This window comes from Sander vitreus, chromosome 1 (assembly GCF_031162955.1).
Source record: "Sander vitreus isolate 19-12246 chromosome 1, sanVit1, whole genome shotgun sequence".
Taxonomy (NCBI): Eukaryota; Metazoa; Chordata; class Actinopteri; order Perciformes; family Percidae; genus Sander; species Sander vitreus.
The window spans coordinates 37,064,370-37,086,036 of NC_135855.1; the positions used below are offsets into that span (position 1 = coordinate 37,064,370).

Consider the following 21,667-nt stretch of genomic DNA (forward strand, 5'->3'; position numbering starts at 1 on the left):
CCATCACTCATGAGCCGAACACTGAAGGTTATTAACAGTATGTGTGACAGTTTCTGCTTTTGTTATCTGGTATAATTAAACCTGTGATCTTCAGAGGGTGTGCACAACACTGGATGCATCACAGACTGCAGTCAACCCATTGCGTCGTCTGGCGTCTGTCGCCACTCTATGCAACGGCATCTTCCTCAGCCACTTTTACATCGTCTGATGAAATTAAATTGAAAATGAGGGCTGTGTTTATGTGGATTTATTCATAATGTGCACGTAGGTCGGGAGAATGAATGATTGTAGAATCTTTGATCAGAGTAATTGATACGGCAGCTTGGCGGGCGGATAAAGGAAGCTGTTAACACCGTTTTATCTGGGGTGTAACTCTACTCAGATGAACCTGAGGTTTGTGGCGGGACCATTCAGCATGTCACTTCATTGTCTGCAGCCTCGCCAGTGGATATAGCTCAACCCTGGATATTACAAGATACTTATCAGCTTCGTCTCGCAGAGTGGAAAGCAAATGGAGGCATCCAGACAAAGACTGTTTCTCTCTCTATCTCTGAGAATCCTAATTGTCTGGTTTTCTCATGTAGCTAACGAGTGCTACCGCTTTTCATCCATAGTCGCCCACCCCCGAAACTCTCTCCCTCTTGTTTCCTGGCATCGCTCCGCTCTGGAAGCCAACCTGCTTTGGCTCTGCCTCTGTCGTTCTCTTGGCCACAGTCAGGACAGTCTTCATATTTGGGTTAGAGATGAACACAGGAGTTCCGAAATCATGATTGTGTTATAACATGATAGCATCTTGTTAGCCCACAGTTTTTGAATAAGAACTCCAAATTAGACTGCACTGACTTAGGAGGCTCTTTTATTGGCCTATTGATGATTTCAGTCAACATTTCAATCAGCTTATTCTTAGTGTGGTTGGCTTCACATCACAGATCCTTAGCTGTCTACTTCTCTACTTCTCGTCTTTTGTCCATTGATGAGAAGTTTGTTTAACACTCATGTTTTTCTCGCGACAGATTTGACCCGTTTTCAAAGTTTTTATATCAGAAATGTGGGTTTCTTTCATCCAAATCCCCCGAAAATAACATGGATGGTTCCATACAACGCTCCTCACAAGTAAGGTTGATGATCACTACTTTCATTGAATTTTGGGTGTTTTATTCAATTTTATAGCATTTGTTGACAACAAGTGTGATTATGTGTTGCCATTCAAAAAGGAAAAATTAAATGTTTATGGTTTTAAAACAGTATCCTGACTAAACTTTGACATATACCAGTCTGTGATAATCCATCAACATGCGTTCCTTAACTATGAGTAAAAATAATTTGCAATTTCTGCTTTTCCTAACTAAAAAAATAGGTAGTCTATAATTTCATGTAAATGAGGTATATTGACCATGAATTTCAAAAAGAAGTGTAAAACATTAAGTTGTAATGAAGTTGGCTACGAACATGTAACACAGCAATGGGTGATAATTTATACAGGCAAAACAGCACAACAAGTGCATGGTCGAGGTCAGGAAGACAAAACAAAAGGGTTAAATTACCAAGACGGTCAGCCTTGCACCTAAATGATGACATAAGTCATGTAGGTTGTCAGTGCGTCCCGAACAACCCTTTCAACAAACGTTTTCTGATCTGCCACCACTGTGGTAAAGTCTATTTAGCTTTAAAAAACCTAAAACTACTCAAGGTTGAGGTTAGGGAATGATTGGTCGGTTTCATGGTAGGAAAAAAAATATAATGATAGTATCATTTCAACGAACAATGGTTAAACATTACAGCTTTGTTTTGTGCATTTTATAGCTAAGCAAAGAACACATAAGGAATCTTATACTGCTTAGAGCTGCAACGATTAATTGATAAGGCGATCGACAATACATCAGCAACTATTTGGAAAATCAATGAATCATTCTGAGTGAAAAGATAATGCAAACATTCTAAAGGTCCAGCTTCTTAAAGCTATAGTGGGTAGTTTCTGTCTCCCCCCATGAGGAATTCTAAGTAATGACAACAACACTGTCGGCGCATCCACATGATGCAAGCCTTCCGTGATCGCGCACACACCCCTACACCTCCTCCACGCAGTTGCTAGTAGCCAAAGAGAAAAAAAAACCATGATGGACTCTTCAGAAGAGGTCATTATCTTCACTCGAGTTTCTACGCGGGATAGTCACCGGACAACACAATCTTCTGAACATAGTCATACTGAGAAATACAGAGAGAGTTGCTGTTGTAGCAACTCATTTGGCAATGGCTTGAATGTAACAGACGTTCAATAATATCAAGAAGTTACACACTAAAGCTTTAAATGTGAGGTTTGCTGCTTTTCTCATTGGGGTTTGGACTGTTGGTTAGACAAAGCGAACAATTTGAATGTGGCCTTGTAATGGGCAGACTTAGTGACGTGTCATCACGTGGAGACATTTTGCACTGGTTGAAAGGTTTTTCTGGTTTAACGACAGTTTCCTCTGAATGCTTTTCAGCAGCCTTTAAGGTCCTTTTGTACGTTTATCGAGACACTCTGGGAAGTCCCAAATGCTCTGCTACAGCATGTTCAGTGCAGCTTTATTCCCATTATTTTGGTTCAGTCTCTTTCATTATAGTTCAGACCATACACAAAAAGATTAAATACGGCTTTGTGTTTTGTAGTTTGTTTCCTGTGGCTGTTTGGATTAAATTCTTACTGCAGTTCTCTTGGTACAGTGGTCATATAGTTGTAGGCGTATGGGTGAATCTCATTGATGAATGCCATCATTCTCAATGGACAAACCAAGCAAACTGAAGTGAGCGACTTTCTCACGGATGTTTGAACAAGAAACATCTGGGCCCTCTGTAAGTTTAAGGGGCCACAGTTGCAGTGTTCAACCCAAGTAAACTATTTGTGATATCATCAGAATCTGTTGATCTCAAACCACTACATCCAAGCTCCATTTTCCATAGCAGTAAATAAAGAGCTTTAGAATGTTTTGTCCTTTAACAAGTTTGTGTTTGCTCCCAGCTTGCTGAAACATGGAGACGAGTGCTTTGAACCTGCATCCTGCCCCTGTCTTTGGAAAGGAAAGGAGTATTACCCCGGCGACAGAGTCTCCTCCCCCTGCCATCAGTGGTAAGTTTATGTCATCGCATATAAAATCAGATCAAGCTATTATAGACAACTTTGTTCATGAAAACACGATGTCTGGTGATTCCACATCTTGTGGTGGTCTTCATTCATTCTGTCATGGCGCTCAACTTTGCATTATCCCCACCAATCATTCGCCAACAATATCTGTCAGAATTAAGACAAATCTCCAACAACGCTGCTAATTTTTCAAAGTCAGATTTTTGCCTGAAAGCGTAAAGTCCTGAGATTGTCCGAGCAGCGAAAGTGGCTACTTGATATCCATAATTCTCTGTTATCACAGGGGAAACAGAGCGGGCCCTTGTATGACTCTTTGATTCCCTCTGCTTCAGGCTGTTCATCGCTGGTGAAAGGAAACACTCTCCCAGTGATCTCAGTCATTCTCCCATCCTTCCATTTCTTCTTCAAGCCATAGCCAGGGAAGAAGATGTAGATGACAGCCTAATAGCGCAATAAGCGGTGATTCAGCCTTTGACAATTCACTGGCCACTTTTCTGCCCGCTGTAAACCCGAGTCTCTCGATAAAAGTAGGCCATTAGACGTAAAAAAAAAAAAGGCCCTCGCACTAAGTGGGAACAAGTTGATGCCGAATCACTGAAGCTTTGCTGTCTTTGTAGTGTTTGCCAGCACGGGACGTTCCAGTGTGTGTTTCATCCGTGTCCATCCATGTGCATGGCTTACGGTGACCGCCACTACAGGACGTTTGATGGACTGCTGTTTGACTACGTTGGTGCATGCAAAGTCTATCTTGTAAAGGTATTGAACGTATTTATTCATAGTGAGAGAGCCAAAAATGTGTTTTTGCATATTTTAACCCATTAATTATTCATCTGTACACTTAAGGCTTATAGTTTTTTTTTTTTTCTGAAACTGGGGGTTTTATAATATTAATTGTAAAATAGTGATACTACAGTTGATCACTGCAGTTTCCAGTGAAAAAGGTAAACACAGTCCTTTTGTGACATTGGCAGCTCAAAAAAGTAAGTAAAAAAAAACATTTCCTCTGTATTTATTTACAGTACTATGGATTTTTGTCATTAATAGTGCCATTGTGGCAGACATGTGCATCGTGTCATCCGTGTGCGTGCATATGTGTGCATGGTATAAACAAAATAGGGACCCACTCATAGAAGACCACCTCACCAGAGGTAAAAAAAAGGAAATGGATGGTCATGCATTTGATAAATGTAGGTGGGTGAAAAAAAAACTCTGAAGTAGCTGATAATATATTTATTTATATTTATAAGTATAAATATTTATTCAGTTTATTGTCAGCAGCATTTTGGTAGTCCCTGTGCTTGTGTTTTCTCTCCTCCACAGAGCAGCGCTGACGTGATGCTCGGTGTAACCGCCGAGAACGTCGACTGTTTCGACAGCGGAGTCATCTGCAGGAAATCTCTGCTAATCAACATCGGCAGATCCTTCATAGCATTCGATGATGACTCTGGAAAGCCAGTAAGATATATTTTCATATATGTGTTAAAGGATGACGCAGGTTGCCAGCAGCGAATTTTCGCAAATATCTGCAGCTGAAAAATGTGAAGGTTTGGTCGTTGCACCTTGAAGTGGATTATGTGGCATTAGCAGGAATTCTCATTGTCACTTCTTTTTGTTGGTTAATCATAGCCGAGTCAAGTCGAATATAACATTTGAAAACATATCAGTAAAATTAAACTCCTCTGTCTGTTGCAGAATCCATCCAGTGTGATTGACAGGAAGCAGAGGATGTTCATCTGGCCAGCCGGGTACTTCACAGTGGTTCATTTCCCTGAGGAAGACGTCACCGTCCTCTGGGACCGCAAGACCACCGTCCACATCCAGGTCGGACCTCGCTGGCAGGTAGGACGCTGGTTTCAGTGCCTTTTTCTGACTCAGTGGAGTGTGCAGGGTTGAGATTTTAGGTTGCATTTAGCTGCTATATATACAGTTAAAAAAATGTGTTCCTTCATATTCAGACTGTGTTTACCATCAGATTCCTGTTTCCCCTTGTCCTCCCTGAAGAGAATAGATACTATTTGAAGTCGACAGTTCATTCTTGACTTTAGAAACAGCAGGTGACAAAACAATCTTAAGTCATGCTCCTCTTACTCACTTGTCCGGGAGCTTTCGACTTCGTCATCAGCAGATGGAGGGTTCTCAGTTTTCATAGACAAAAGATGTTCAAACTTTTTATGACTTCCTGTCCATGTAGATCTAAAAGTTGAGCTTGTCTATACACAATGTGAGTCGCGCATGTGCAGAACGGCCGCCATCTTTGACAGCTACCTACGGCAACACCACTTGGTCAAACCACAAAGTTACCGATGGACGCGATACGAAATATATATGTATATATACAGTACTGTGCAAAAGTCTTAGGCAGGTGTGAAAAAATGCTGTAAACTAAGAATGCTTTCAAAAATATGAATAATGATTGTTTATTTTTATCAATTTACAAAATGCAAAGTGAGCGAACAAAAGAAAAATCTAAATCGCATCAATATTTGGTGTTACTACCCTTTGCCTTCAAACCAGCATCAATTCTTATAGGTACTTGCAAAAAGTCAGGGATTTTGTAGGATTGTAGTCAGGTGTATGATCAACCAAATATAGTATATGGGTAGTTATACTGCATCAGCAAGGTTTCTCCCAGACAAATATTTCAAAGCAGACTGCTGTTTCAGGATGTGCTGTTCAAGCTCTTTTGAAAAAGCAAAAAGAAACGGTCAACGTTCAGGATCGTAGACGCGGTGGTCGGCCAAGGAAACTTAGTGGAGCAAATGAAAAACACATCAAGCTTATTTCCCTTCACAATCAGAAGATGTCCAGCAGTGCCATCAGCTCAGAACTGGCAGAAACCAGTGGGACCCAGGTACACCCATCTACTGTCCGGAGAAGTCTGGCCAGAAGTGGTCTTCATGGAAGAGTTGCAGCCAAAAAGCCATACCTCCGACATAGAAACAAGGCCAAGCGACTCAACTATGCATGAAAACATAGGAACTGGGGTGCAGAAAAATGGCAGCAGGTGCTCTGGACTGATGAGTCAAAATTTGAAATATTTGGCTGTAGCAAAAGGCAGGTTGTTCGCCGAAGGGCTGTAGAGCGGTACAATAATGAGTGTCTGCAGGCAACAGTGAAGCATGGTGGAGGTTCCTTGCAAGTTTGGGGCTGCATTTCTGCAAATGGAGTTGGAGATTTGGTCAGGATTAATGGTGTCCTCAATGCTGAGAAATACAGGCAGATACTTATCCATCATACAATACCATCAGGGAGGCGTATGATTGGCCCCAAATTTATTCTGCAGCAGGACAACGACCCCAAACATACAGCCAAGGTCATTAAGAACTATCTTCAGCGTAAAGAAGAACAAGAAGTCCTGGAAGTGATGGCATGGCCCCCACAGAGCCCTGATCTCAGCATCATCGAGTCTGTCTGGGATTACATGAAGAGACAGAAGGATCTGAGGAAGCCAGTTAGTTCTCCAAGATGTTTGGAACAACCTACCAGCCGAGTTCCTTCAAAAACTGTGTGCAAGTGTACCTAGAAGAATTGATGCTGTCTTTAAGGCAAAGGGTGGTCACACCAAATATTGATTTGATTTAGATTTCTCTTCTGTTCATTCACTGCATTTTGTTAATTGATGAAAATAACACTTCCATTTTTGAAAGCATTCTTAGTTTACAGCATTTTGTCATACCTGCCTAAAACTTTTGCACAGTACTGTATATATATATATTATTTTCCTTTTATTTTTTGTGGGCAGTTGGTAGTTGTGTTTAGCCGCTACAGAGCTCTGCGACGCCGGGTACAGAGCTCCGTCGTATCAGCGGCAGTTGGTAGTTGTGTTCAGCCACCAATAGGTGACTGTGAGCCGGGCAAAGGCACTGCCAGATGACGCTCCTATCAGGGGCCAATGGTAGTTCAGTTTAGCCAGAAAAAGTCAGTGTCATTCGGCCACAACAGTTAAGTTTAGGCACCGAAACGACAAGTTAAGTCTAGAAAAAAAGAATGTTGTTTGGATTAAATCACTCCAGAGGAACAAACATGCGTTTCCTGGGTGAAAGTATTGAGTTTTTCGCAGTTTGTCCAAGTGGTGTTGCTGTAGCTAGCTGTCAAAGATGGCTGCAGAACAAGCAAGTAAGCAGACTTTGAGTTGAGATTGTTCTGCCAAATATTGGAGTTTACAATGCCTTGAAAAACATTTTAGTCACACAGACATTCATAAAACATTAAATCAAACGTGGTGCATGATTTTTTGCCTCGCTCACCAACTGGAGGACTGCTCAGCGACAGTGTGCTCAGTGCTGCCACTGGTGGTCAGAGGCTGCATTGAAACAACGCTGCAGTCAGAGCATAGACTGTTATTCCCAATCTTAAAGGTGCTCTAAGCGATGTTGGGTGATGTCACTTCTTGTTGACGTTCAAAGTATTTTCAAACAAAACGGAGGCTAGCTCGCCCCTCCCTCCTCCTCATCCCGTCCCCTCCCTCTCCCTTCCGCGCACTAACCTCCCTACCCCCACCCCCAAATCCTTCTTGTCGGGGGTGGCCTCACCCAGTGGGAGCGTTCGCCCCATGTTGGCTGAGTCCTGCAGCGGCGCGGGTTCGGGTCTGACCTGCTGCCCTTTGCTGCGTGTCATCCCTCATCTCTCTCCCCCTTTCCTGTCTATCCACTGTCACTATACAATAAAGGGAAAAAGCCCCCCAAAAAATAAAAACAAACAAATCCTTCTTGTCGGTTATTGGCTGGAACGCTGGAAGACTGTTTGTTATGTTTTGTGGTGCAGGTTGGCGCAGTTTGTTTTTGTTGCCGTTTGTGGAGCCTGGGCTGTCTACAGAGACAGCATTTTTTTTTACAATGTGTTCAGGGGACAGGCAGCTAGCGGATAGTGAGACGTTTGCTGTATGTGACAAAAAATGTTGTAGCCTAAAAAACGCGTGACATGGCTTAGAGCACCTTTAAAGCACAATAAGAAAAACAGACAGGGAGATTCACTTTGTTTGGTAAACTCTGACCCTATGGAACCTTTTAAGGGGATATTGGATTCAGGACATGATGATATAAATTGAATATTAATGTATAAAAAAGATCCGATGAAAGAGGGATGCTGGTGATGTGTTCAGGGGAAGCTAAGTGGGCTGTGCGGGAACTTCGACATGAAGACTGTGAACGAGATGCGGACACCCGACAACATCGACTCCCCGACTCCACAGGAGTTTGGAAACAGCTGGACTGCAGCAGAGGTGAGAGAAACGTCGCCTGCATTATCATCAAGCTTGTTCAGTGTTACAACTGAGTACGGTAGCTTTAATGTCAGAAAAAAAAGAAATTCTTATTCTGTATCCGCTTCCAACACTTGAATGATGTGATATGGTTAATGTGATTAACAATATATGTGTTATAATCACCGTTGTTTTTCGTAAATCAGATACAAAGATTCTCATCACATTAATATTTATTCACAACGGATTATATTCATCATCTAAACTTCCTCAACCGACAAATTACAGTAAACAAGACTTTCAGACTTGACTACTTAACCTCTAAGAAAAAGTTGTAATTGAGCATCACTGTGTGTGTGTGTGTGTGTGTGTGTGTGTGTGTGTGTGTGTGTGTGTGTGTGTGTGTGTGTGTGTGTTCAGTGTGTGAACAGTCCAGATATCAGACACCCCTGCAGCCTCAGTCCACTCAGAGAGCCTTTTGCAAAGCGGCAGTGTGGCATCCTGCTCAGTGAGGTTTTCCAGGCCTGCCACCCGGTGGTGAGTAACAGTACAACAACAGCCCTCCATCTCTTTGGAGTACACTTAGGAGGATTGTTAGGTGTACAATTTATTTAAATGGATAATTAAATAAAAGTTAGGTGGGGTATAACTTGAGAAACAATTTTTCTCGAGCTCAGTACGTCGTGAGTGGGGGTGTAACGATACATCGATCCGGATCGACATATTGTTTCAGTCCCCAAACAAAGTGAAACTATCAATACGTATCGTCATCTTGAAGATGCGCCTTTATTTTGAAATCACTTTATATTTATTCTTTTTATTAAAAAGAGTAGTTTGTTTTTAATTTAAATGTCTGGAAGAGATCAGTAATGAACTTATCAAATCATATTTTAGTTGCTTTTTGTAAATATATATAAATGTAACTGATTGTGTTAAATGGGCTTATGTTAGCGTCTCGTATCGGTCGCAGGCCCTTGAATTGAATCAAATCAAAATCATATTGTGGCAGACTTTGTGATATCAGTAAATATTGTATCGTTGTCCTAAGAATCTATATAATACCGTATTTTGATGTAAACTAGTTATAGTTATAAGTCTGACCCATACGTGAGGGTTTGGGAAGAATTTTTTTAAACTAAATCGTCAGTTTCATTTTTGGCACATTTCGGTGTTTGTTGTTCTCCGTGATCAGGTGGACGTTACCTGGTTCTACATGAACTGCCTGGCAGACACGTGTGCCTGCAGTCGTGGAGGCGACTGTGAGTGTTTCTGCACCAGCGTGGCGGCATACGCCCAGCGCTGCTGCCACCAGGGCGTTCCTGTGGACTGGCGCTCCCCGTCTCTGTGCCGTGAGTCTGAACGCAGCGAGCCAAACACCTGAAAATCTGTTTCAAGAGTTCATACAGATCTTCTCCTTCTTGTAATAATGAACCATTAATACATTCATTAGTCACAGTTTAAGCATACTTTCTAAAAAGTACTTTATGCCTTATTAAAAAGTGGTACTTTTTTCTCTTGATTATGAAGCACTTTGTAACTTCTATTACTATTGTTAATAGTGTTGATTGTAACTGTCTCTGTGCTTCTCTGTGCCTTTATCTTGCAGCGTACGATTGTGAATTCTACAACAAAGGTATGAAAATCTCTGCACTGACCTATGAGCTATATACATCTCACACACACACACACACACACACACGCACACACACCTTTGCTTACTGACTGAAGCACTTTCCACACAGAAATATAAGAAGTTGTTCTTGGGCTGAGCTGAGCGTGATACAGAGATGGGGTGTCAGAGGAAATTGTACAATGATTTATTTTGAGTTTCATGACAGCCTTTCAGACTTTTATGGCTCCAAATTGTGAGTTTTTTAGTCAGTCAGACTTGATCAATCAATAGACTTTTGTCATTCACTGTATGTGTTAGTGTGTAATGTTACAGAAGCTCTTGTAGTGCCTCTGGTGCTGTTAGAATAGATTAGATGAGATCGATTGACTTCATTGACTAAAATTTGTCTTTGGCTTCTCCCAAAGTACAGCAAAGGTGAATACAATGCATATAACGCAACACACCTTTAAAGCCATACAATCTATGATAGTGTTTTTGTCAAAGGTTAAACAGGATTGTGTCCACCTTCAGTCGTGGCTACTGGAGGAAGTGGGCATTTGGTCACTTGCTCATGTGCACCGTTTCACCATAAGTGAGAAGAAACAAACATACTACTGTTTTATGCAAGTTTGAGCTACTTAACTGGATGTATCTTTGCTTCCGCTCCATCAGACACTGGTTGATTTTAAACGTCACGACGTGGGTAATGCACGACATTACCCAATCACAATGGTGTAACTCTTGATTTTTATATGGTGACACCAGTGGCTGCCTGGAACTGATGGAAAAAGCCATCCGGAAAATTCAAATGCGAGTAGTATAGTTTGCAAAATGTGTCGCTGCTAAGTACAGTACAGTGCAGTATACAGGATCTGTTGAATATATGAGATAAAACTGCCTGAATGCTCTATAACGATAATCCCTGCTGCACTGACATGGCCTCCTGTCGGCAGTTCTGGGTAAAGGTCCCTTCAGGCTGATCACCTTCAGGGATCGGGCGACGCTGTTGGCAGCCAGCAGCTCCAGTGGCTCTGTGTTCCTGCAGTGGGGCAACCTCAGCTTCGCCGCCCCCCCTGGAGTCCTCTCGCAGTTCATGATGACGCCGGGCCTCAGCAGAGCCCGACCACACGGTGAGTGACTTCTATTCAGACTGCAGGGTTCGACGTCATTTAGGCAAGGCAAGTTTTATTTCTGTAGCACATTTCAGCAACAAGGCAATTCAGAGTGCTTTACATAAAACATTAAAAGAACAATTAAAAGCAATTAAGAAGGAGAATAGAAAAACAAAACAAGCTAAAATAGAATAAGACAGGTATACAATACAATGCAGTGTAAGAAATCAACAATTACTTTGATTTGAGTAAAGGCAGCGTCAAACAGAAAAGTATTTAGCCTTGATTTAAAAGAACGGAGACTTGCAGCCGACCTGCAGTTTTCTGGGAGTTTGTTCTGAATATGTGGAGCATAAAAACTGAACGCTGCAACTCTATGTTTAGTTCTGACTTTGGGGACAGAAAGCAGACCTGATCCAGACGACCTTGTTCATAGTGCAGCAGAAGATCAGAAATGTATTTTGGCCCTGAACCATTCAGTGCTTTATAAACCAGGAGTCTTTTTGAAATCAATTCTTGGAGGGACAGGAAACCAGAGTAAAGACTTTAGAACTGGAGTGATGTGATCCACTTTCTTGGTCTTAGTGAGGACTCGAGCAGCAGCGGTCTGAATCAGCTGCAGCTGTCTGATCGATTCTTTAGGGAGACCTGTAAAGACATCGTTACAGTAGTCCAGTCTACTGAAGGTACAAGCACGGACATGTTTTTCCCAAAGACCTTTAACCCTTGATATATTCCTATTCATATCATATTCTGTGCCACACTCTCCGTCTTTCTCTGCTGCCTTCTCCTTCAGTTTTGGATTTGTTTTTTTCAGAAGTCATAGATATCTATGTGAGAATGAAGAAAAAAAAACCTTCAAAGTTTCATAATTACTTTTCTTAAAAAATATTGTTTTCTTAAATACACAACAGACCCTGGATTTACTTATGTATCTGAACACCTCCTGGTGTTGTGGTCATGGAGATTTATTGTGTGTTGCCATAGCAAGCGTCTAAAAAGAGGATTTCATCAGCATTTCCTAACTTGACAAGACTCAGGAGTAAAAAACACTGAGGCAACACTGATCCGTGTGTTGTTTTACCCCCTAACATTTTAGTTTTTGAGGAAAATTCAGCAGATGACAAATATTTCATAACCATATGCATCAGAAAGGAGCGATATCTTGCTTTTGTAGAAGTTGACATGGACAGAAATACTAGATGTAACTGATAGTTGAACATTCCTACTTAACTTAAGAGCAGTGTGCAGGAATTTCCTCGAACAAGACCTTGAAAATCGGGGAAATACCCTCGAATTTTGTGTCTGAGTGACTGTGGGAACCCTGTAGCTATTTGAGAGGCTTTATAGTTTTATTTTACACTCATTTTGTGTCACCATAGAACAAAAAAGAAGTGTCTGCGTTACTAATGGAGGATACAGTAGATGCAGTATCAGTGCATGAAAGGGAACTTCTGTAGTGGGGTTTGGGAAAGTCGATCGGTGTGTAGATACCACAGCGATATGTTTTCCTGTCAGCAGAATACAGAGTGCTGCTGAATGAAAGACACACAAGACAACTGGACTGTTTTTCTGCTGGGCTGTGAGAAATTAGCAGGAAGACGCTATTTAACCACAAGACCCAACCTTTTATCTTAAAGGGTAACTACCGTTTTTTTCAACCTGGACTCTATTTTCCTCTGTTTTTGTGTCTAAGTGACTGATGGGAACGACAATCTTTGACATTGGTCCAGTATTAAGCAAGGTCGCGGCAGCGGCGAAACAAGCTACAATGTAAGTTAATAGGGCAATTGTCCAGCTTATATTTACCTTCACAAAAGTGCTTGTTTTGTCGCTGACAGGCTCAGATTAATATTCTAAGTGTCTGACAACATTATGGAAAGGATTCCTTCAGAGATTGACCTTTAAAACCTCTTTAGGACCTTTCTGTTTAACCAGAAACAGCTCTGAAGTCGCTAGCGTTAAACCCACCACACTCCATTTAAAAAAGCTTAAAAAATATATACTTTTAGCGTGTGTAGAGCCAACATATTTTTACATGTAAATCAGTAAACTATGTGTTTATTTCAACCAAAACTAGAGTTGTAATGGTTGGAAAAGTGGAAAGATGACCCCAAACGGCTCTTCATAGTTTTATTTAGTTTCTGTCAACTTTTAATGTGTGTATTTTATGATGCTAAAATTACTGTATATTTACATGGAGTCTGGTGGGTTTAGCGAATGCAATTTCGCGGATGTTTTTATGTTTAAAAAAAAGATCTTACTCTTTAACAGACAGGTTGACCTCCTTAGAAATCATTTCCATTATGTTGTCAGACACTTAGAATATTAATCTGAGCCTGTGTGACCACTTTACAAGCTGGAAAATTGTCCTATTAACTTACATTGTAGCTTGTTTCGCCGCTGCCGACTGCGGCGATCTTGCTTAATACTGGACCAATGTCAAAGATTGTTGTTCCCATCAGTCACTTAGACACAAAAACATAATTAAAATTAAAATAATAATTATTAAAATAGGGTTGAAAAAAAACGGTACTTACCCTTTAATGACAATGTTCACACATACAACTCATATGAATGTTTTCTGATGAGACGGCCTTCAAGTCGGAGGGCCAGAACAACTTCCGGTTCAACCGAGGAGCAAGGAGCAATCAAATAAGAGACCTGAGATTCAGCCCATGGGACAGGATGTGAACCGTGTCGTCCAGTTTAAAAGTCTGTTTATAATTCTCTCTTGGTTTGTCACTACGAGTGACACTGTGGTGGAATTTCCAGAAACACCATGTAGTGGTATGATGAGACTAAAAGGAAAGCTTAGACATCAGATCATCATAGGTCACAGGGCAGGGGACGAGAGTATTCATCCAGTCTCTGATATCCAAACCTGTTCTGTCCTTGCCTCCCTGTCTTAATCAGGGAGCCTATGTAGACAGCTGCATGGTAAAATGTTTTGTTTCAGGACCATCTCCTTTTGGAGGTCAGTGGAAGCAGCGTAACAAGTAGGGGTGGCACGGTTCACAAAACCCACGGTTCGGTTCGTATCACGGTTTTAGGGTCACGGTTTTCGGTTCTGTACGGTTCTTGTTATTTTTTCTTTTAATCTTTAACACTCCAGAAATATACTTCAGCATATGATATATAGCTTAATTATCCACAATGTAGGATACATTATTAAATAATTATATAGTTATATCATGTAATCATGCACAAACTGAATTTGACTTGACTTTAAGCACATTATTGGGACCATCTCTGAGGAAAGCTAGCTGAGATTTTGATACAGCAAGAGGGAAGACATTGATGATTTCAACATGCTTTTCATTTATTTGGCAAAAAGAGGAGAATGTGTATTGCCATCTACAGGAACTTATGTGCCTTTTTAGCACATGAAGATTGAAATATTACAGAATATCAATTGAAATAACTTGCGTTTATCAAACTGCCAACTTCAGTGTAGCTCTTACAAAAATGTATCCTTTAAAAGAAAAAGAGAGGAACTCTTAAAGCTCCGTCTTTTGAATAAGTCAGAATACGTTAAACATAAAAACAGTTTACATTGTCAGTTAATTTCCTATCCTGGCCTGGGCTGGGACACACAGTCATACAGTTTGATAAAGTACTTATTGGACTTATCATTGCACTTACAATAACGAGCGTAGCTGTCAGGTCCTCCTGTATACGTCTCATCTCCGTTTTTTCCTGCATCCACCGTGTGTGTGTGTTTGTGTGTGTGTGCGCGCGTCAGTCGCGGGGAGAAATGAGCAGCCCCGCCCGCTGCAGAGACCCGACAGGATCTAAACTGCAGCCGCTTCAGCGAATTTAGAGTGAAAAAAACGTTACAGCACATTGATGTTAAAATGTATACAGGTTGGCAGGACGGTCTGAAATGTTTTGCACGGTCTTTAGCTGTACGTTTTGTTGGTAACTTGTCCACACCTCTTCTTTCGCGCGAAAGGGAAACACACTGTCTGAGGTCACATACGGGCACCTGACGGGCACGAGGCTACATTGCGCATGCATCGAACCGTGCGGCACACACACCGAACCGAGACAAGCGGACCGAGCAGTTCGGATGTTTTTTCATGAACCGTACCTCCCCCTAGTAACAAGGTGACATAGTTTCTCATGCATCCCAGAACTATGCTCAAGGTGACCATCTTTTCTTTGGCGCCATGGATATCTTGAGATATCACACACTTGATAGTTGGGGCTCAGAGAGTTGGGACGCCACTGCACAATAACACATCGTGTTGAAACTGTACTGCTTGCCTAATTGTCTCCTCAATTGAGTGTTCATTAAATGCTTCTGTGTAATTCATCAAGGTCTCCCGAACCTTCTTCACGTATGTGAAATGAGTTGTGCTGCTCCTGAGTTTTTCCTTAACAACCTTTTCACAAAACATTTGATTCTTTGTTAATATAGAAATTACTTAAAATTGACACTGTAAAAAGAGGCAACGACTGTGACGAAAAAGAGAGCTGAGCCGGAAGGCAAAGCTCTCAATCGATCGGTCAATTTTCGTTCCAACCTTCATCTACGGTCATGACCAAAAGAATGAGATCCCGGGTACAAGCAACCGAAGTGGGTTTTCTCAGTATAGTGGCTGGCGTCTCCCTTAGAGATAGGGTGAGAACAGGTTTTTTCCTGCATAGAGGAATTTTTGGCGTTTTAGCCAGCACCAAAGGAAAATCACCAGTGCCGAAATTATAAGAATTAAGAGAAAAAGTAGCAGTTCAGCTCCTCTCTGTATGTGTTTAATAGCAGTTTACCAAACAACTGTTGGACAAGAAGAACATAAACTTAAATAGGACAGCTTATCTCAGTTTTACCGTCCAGTTTTACCGTCCAGAGTCTGACTATCCCTATGATTTTAATGCTAGTATTTAAATATTTATTTTATTTTTTAAAGCAGTTTTGTTAATTTGGGTTTCATTTACTCAAGCATAATAGGCATTTTTGTTTATCAAACTGTCAGAAATACCAGGCAAATGCATAGATTTCTGTCAAATAAGGTAACACAGACTTACTGCTTTTACTGTACGCAAACAGATCATGCTTACTGTCGTGCATAGTCACCCCCCAAAGGCAGATTCTGAGTCAGGAAAAACCCTGGAGAAGCTCAGTTATCTGTGAGGAGCTCGGAGTAGAGCCGCTGCTCCTTTGCGTCGAAAGGAGCCAGTTGAGGTGGTTTGGGCGTCTGGTAAGGATGCCCCCTGGGCGCCTCCCTAGGGAGGTGTTCCAGGCAAGTCTAGCTGGGAGGAGGCCTCGGGGAAGACCCAGGACTAGTCGGAGGGATTATATCTCCACCCTGGCCTGGGAACGCCTCAGGATCCCCCAGTCAGAGTTGGCTAATGTGGCTTGGGACAGGGAAGTTTAGGGTGCAATGCTGGAGCTGCAGCCCCCCGCGACCCGACTCCGGATCAGCGGACGAAGATGGATGGAGATAGATGGATACTCAAATACCACAGTTGAAAACAAGACAACACAAAAACACACCTTAGAGATTTCTGCTGTCTGAAAAATGAAAAATGTGTTGGCTGAAGCTACAGCTTGATGTCTTATTACCCTTTTTGCAATACACATCCAAACTAACAATAAGTATTAAAAACAGCTTTATAGTATGCTGGTGTAGATATCAAACATCCAACCGCTGTCTGTCCTCCTTCAGCTCAGAATCTGAAACTTTCAGAGAGACTGAAATCCATCCAGTCAGCATTCTCCTCTTCCACTGTTTCCTCTGCGCTTGACAGTGTTTTGGATGATTTGAGCGCGTCAGTGAAAACACTGAGGGAGAAGATGGACTTCCTTTGACTTCTAGTGGCAGAAGGGCTCTGAAATCAGATTGCCAAATGATAATATGGCAACCTGAGCTACAGGCCGGTCAGCAAGCCAAGTTTTGCTTTTATTTTTTTTGGACAAAATGAATTCAGTCCCTGAATTCTAAGCCCCTTTCAATCAGAGAAGAAGAGTTTCCCCAGTTAGATGTTTTTCAGGCCTTGTAGGTCATTATTCCAGTATGGTTTTCTTACTAAAGAGTTTAACCAAATTGATTGTATTACATTCATGCAGGTGATTATCTAATCATTAATCCAGCTGCCCTTGTAAATGGTTGGTGACAAGACACAGGGAGGATTTTTGGAGGGAATCGTTGAAATAAATGAGGTGGAAAAGCTATCATAAAGCTGCACTAATCAATATTCTTATTGTAATAGTGGAAAAAAACAATATAATAGCTTTTTGGCTTCTTGCAACTCATTGTTTGGGTTTTTATGGCTCACAATTTGACTTTACTGTTAGAGTCTAACACAGTTAGAGACTAGGTAAGTGAAATGTATTTATATAGAGCTATTCACAGATACAAAAAATCAAGTGCTTTACATAAAACAAAATACATATTAAAACAGTGCACAATTTAAATCACAAAGTTATACATACAATAAAGTTGGCACAAAAAGTAAGGACATTTGTGTTTGGTAGATTATTTCTCTGTGGTAACAATGTTTTTTGGCAATAAATCTTATTAGGGTTGGGTATCGTTTGGATTTTTACGATTCCGATGCCGAACCGGTACTTTTAAAACAATTCCGATTCCTAAACCGATTCTTGAAAAAGTGAAAAATGACATAAAAGAAAGGCTTTTTAAATTGAAAATTATTTAAATGTAACAATATATTAATGCTTTAAAGTACTTAAATATATAATAAGTAAACCTAAGTCACCTAACACATAATTACAATAATTTAACAAATAACAGTTACACTATTAACAAGTAACAATAACAAAAAATGTTGAGTTGGTATGCCAACCAGCTTCAAACTTTAGCAGTTCTTTTGCAGAAAAATGACCATATTTGCCTTCTCTGGCAAGATACTACACCTCTCCTGACTTACGGCATGTCCTGCACAGGAGAAAACTCTCTCAGATGGTGTCCAAGAGGCCTGAACACACAGGTATGAGTTTGAAAGGGCAGACAATTTGGGGATGCTGTCCCGCCTCCCCCACCACCAGGCTACAGGGTCGTCAGAGCAAGTGTAACATGTTTACTAGCGATCACGTGCAGTCAGTGAATGGTTAATATGCTTTTACATCCGTTTTGGTGAGCCCAGAGGGAAAATACGCCATTTTAAAAGTAGCCTACATTTACGGTAGCTAGCCAACAGTAGACAACAGAGAAAGTGTGATATTTTTATGTCCGTTTCGGAGCGTGTACAAAAAGCCGTCTATCAGCAGTGATTGTAGAGTGCATGTCCGAGAATAGCGCGGACACACGCTTCACACCGCGAGCAGGCACGTACGCCACTCGGCAGAAAAGGGAGAAAGAAAAAAAGAGTCTGCCGCTGACCGGAGCGACAGAAGGAAAATATTTCAGTCGGAACCGAAATTTGCGTTCTAATCCGGTCCGAATACTACTGTTTGCGTAGGAACCGGTTCCATAGTGGAACCGGGTTTCGGTACCCATTTGTAAGGAACATGCATTTGTGGGATGAGCAGCAGCGCTGAGTATGTGGGTTGCGTCCATGAAAAATTTGCCAAATCTTCTCTGCCAATGCCAAACAGCTTATTCTGCCATTGACTCGTTTGGTGTTTGGTGGATTGGATGATTGAAGAAACAAGACATATTGGCAATTTAACAATTTATTAATTTCACAAACAGGATCCTCAGTAGCGTGTGGAAGAACCATACACAGCCTGGCACCTCCTCCTCATGCTGGTCACCAGCCTGGGCACACACTGCTGTTGGACGGCATCCCATTCTTCAACCAGCATTTGTCGCAAGTCAACCAACGTGGTTGTGTTGTCCAAGCTGATCCCACAAGTGTTCAATGGGGTTGAGGTCAAATTTCCTTACTTTTTGTGCTAAGTTTAAATAAATAAAGTGCAGAAAGGTCAACCAAAAGCCTGTTTAAAAAAGTAGGTCTTCAACTGGTTTTGAAAAGAGTGCACAGAGACGGTAGAGCGTATTGGACGAGGCAGAGCGTTCCAAAGCAGCTCCTAGCAGGCTGACACGGTGGAGCGTTTAGCAGCTGAAGAGGGTTTTTGTTTTTCAGGAGTTGCTGTACAACAAAAGCTCCCCCTGTCCATGTTGGAGTGTCCTAAAACAATACACTGATTGTAAAACTCTCAGGTTAAACAGCGCTGTATCAGTGCAGTCCATTCATTATATGTTCACATGTATTACATTATGCAGATGATGCTTGTGTTTCCTGTGTGTCCATATCTGCCTTCTGTACTCTCCCCTGGTTCCCGGTGTACTGACGAATCATTTTGTTTCCATCTCCACAGACACATCGCGGGTTTCCTTCGAGGCGGCCGAGCGTCCAAACTACTTTCTGCACGCGAGCCTGAGCGGCCAGGTGAGGCTGGCCAAGTGGGAGGAGAGCGAGGCATTCTGGGACGGAGCCACCTTCGTCCTCCACAGGAACACCTGGATCCCCGGCTACGACTCGCTGGAGTCCCACGCAAAGCCCGGCTTCTTCCTGCACGCCACGCTGGCCCGCCTCCACCTGCTCAAGTACAGACACATCGACAGCTTCCGCAAGGCCACGCTGTTCAGACTGACGGGTCAGCAACACAACACGCACAGCGCTCACTGAAAGTCACGGTTACTGAGGCTGCGGTCACACTGAAAACACCACATTATATCAACAAATGATTGTGCTGCCTCCAGGAACTAAAATATACAGGGAAATATACATGTATATAGGAAAGAAAAACAGAGGCTCCAACCAGATTGTTTGGATTTCAGAGTTCCACCTACATTTCTCAAATTAGCTTTCTGGCGCGCTCATTGCAATAAGTTATTATTATAATTTACAGAAGTCATAACCAGGGGCAATTGCAGGATTCTTTAGGTGTGGTGAAACGGGGGAACTCATAATCAGTCAGGGGAGGCCCAGGTGAGTTTATCAGAATACAGCATAGAAAATCTGCTTAGAAATATAGGAAATATTGGATAGGATAGAACAGCACAATGTCATTTAGATAAAACGCATCACATTCATTATTAATTTCACTTGTTTTTATTTTCAACAAATTGTGTATCCAAATACAATACACATTTTCCATGGGCTCTTAATGCAACAAATTTGGATAGTCCTCATGGAAACATTAATTGGTCATGTGACAAGGGCTGGGAAGATTTTTTTCACGGAACCGCATACAAATAAAGTGAAATACACTTACAATAAACTTGCCTCAAACTTCAACAAAGAAAATCTTGCTGTACACAGTTTTCAGAGAATAGGTAACAGAACATAAATAAAGTGCAATGCACATTTATTTCTTACAGCAGCAAGTACAGTGAGGTCAGTATTTTTCTACTTCTAAACTGGCCTCAACATTTCACAGTTCGCAAAGTACACAGTTACACAATGCGTGTTTAAAGTATATATCCATTTACCAAATGGAAAGGCAGTGATTGTCAGAACAGGCAGCAGAGTGACAGACTCTGATCCATTGGAAATCAAATTTGTCAGATTTACACCACTCTAGTCCAATGGATTGGGGGGGCGGGTGTCACCCCGGGCCCCCCCCCCCTGTAGACCCGCCCCTGGTCATAACTATGAGAACACGTAGCCAGTGTTTTAATGTCGATGTGCTTCCTTATTAACTTTTTTATGGTATATTTGGATTTTGACCTGACAAGAGTTGGAAACACGGACCGTAAAAGGCATGTTGTCCCGATGCCGAGGTTCTAGTTATATTTTTAAGCCTCAGTGAGGATTCAAGAAGCTTTGCTCAGGGTTCAGCTGGCTGTCAGGGGTCAAAGCAGCCAGGCTAATCACTCATGCTAAAAATACAGCAGCATTTGTGTTAGTTAATGGAAAAAGCCTGGGAGCCAATAGCAGATTGGATTTCCTGCTGACGGCAGTGAATGCATAACAAGTGCTGCCTTCAGATGCACACTAATGGCTTTCTAACTTCATCACATTACTGGTCTGTGAAAACATTTAAGGGTCCCTTTAAGCAGTCTAGATTAGTAACCTGATATACTTTTCCTATGTAGGTTTTCCTGCATATTGAGGTAACATCAGAATTATTTTTACTTTGTCTAAGTACTGTATAAGCAGTTTAAAAAATACACCTTTTTTTGACACTTTTGACACTGCTGCAACCACCAGTGGTTTCATTATTACACACTTTATTTCAAATTTCAATCAATTTCAAGTTCCCAAGTTTCCAAAAATGCCAAATATGTTGCGTGTAAATTGATACACAACCTTTCCATTTTATGAAATGGTGCAACCATTGAAACACGAAAGTGATCATGATACAACTTTGAGTGCTTCAACAAGAAGATGTGGTATCATAATGTTTAAAGCTTTAAAGCTACTGCAAATGTGGACGTTCAGGGTTCAATAGGTTAATACTGTTTCTTTAAGATGACAGGGATACCGGAGCTGGCCTTAACAGTCTTGGGAGCTTGAAGTAAAAGCATCGAGTGTTGTGTGTTTTTCATCAGGCCCCAGCTCGGATGCCCCGCCCGGTCCACGTTGTCAGTGGCGGTACGATTCCTGCGTCATCCCCTGCTTCAAGACCTGCAGCGACCCGTCAGCTGATGCCTGCGTCACTGTCCCACAGTGAGACCTTTTGACCTTTTCAATTACTCTCAAGACAAATC

At 41.7% G+C, this 21,667-nt stretch overlaps 1 protein-coding gene across 1 annotated transcript in view; it reads left to right on the forward strand.

Annotated features, from left to right (window-relative positions):
* The window catches only part of otog (otogelin), an 86,340-nt gene that overhangs the window by 41,281 nt on the left and 23,392 nt on the right, over positions 1-21,667 (forward strand). The window contains exons 24-34 of the mRNA XM_078258779.1: positions 2,999-3,106; positions 3,739-3,877; positions 4,442-4,576; positions 4,814-4,960; positions 8,223-8,342; positions 8,742-8,858; positions 9,514-9,670; positions 9,928-9,954; positions 10,887-11,063; positions 19,330-19,608; positions 21,509-21,626. Coding sequence (XP_078114905.1) covers positions 2,999-3,106; positions 3,739-3,877; positions 4,442-4,576; positions 4,814-4,960; positions 8,223-8,342; positions 8,742-8,858; positions 9,514-9,670; positions 9,928-9,954; positions 10,887-11,063; positions 19,330-19,608; positions 21,509-21,626 — 1,524 coding nt within the window. The remainder of the gene's footprint in view (positions 1-2,998; positions 3,107-3,738; positions 3,878-4,441; positions 4,577-4,813; positions 4,961-8,222; positions 8,343-8,741; positions 8,859-9,513; positions 9,671-9,927; positions 9,955-10,886; positions 11,064-19,329; positions 19,609-21,508; positions 21,627-21,667) is intronic.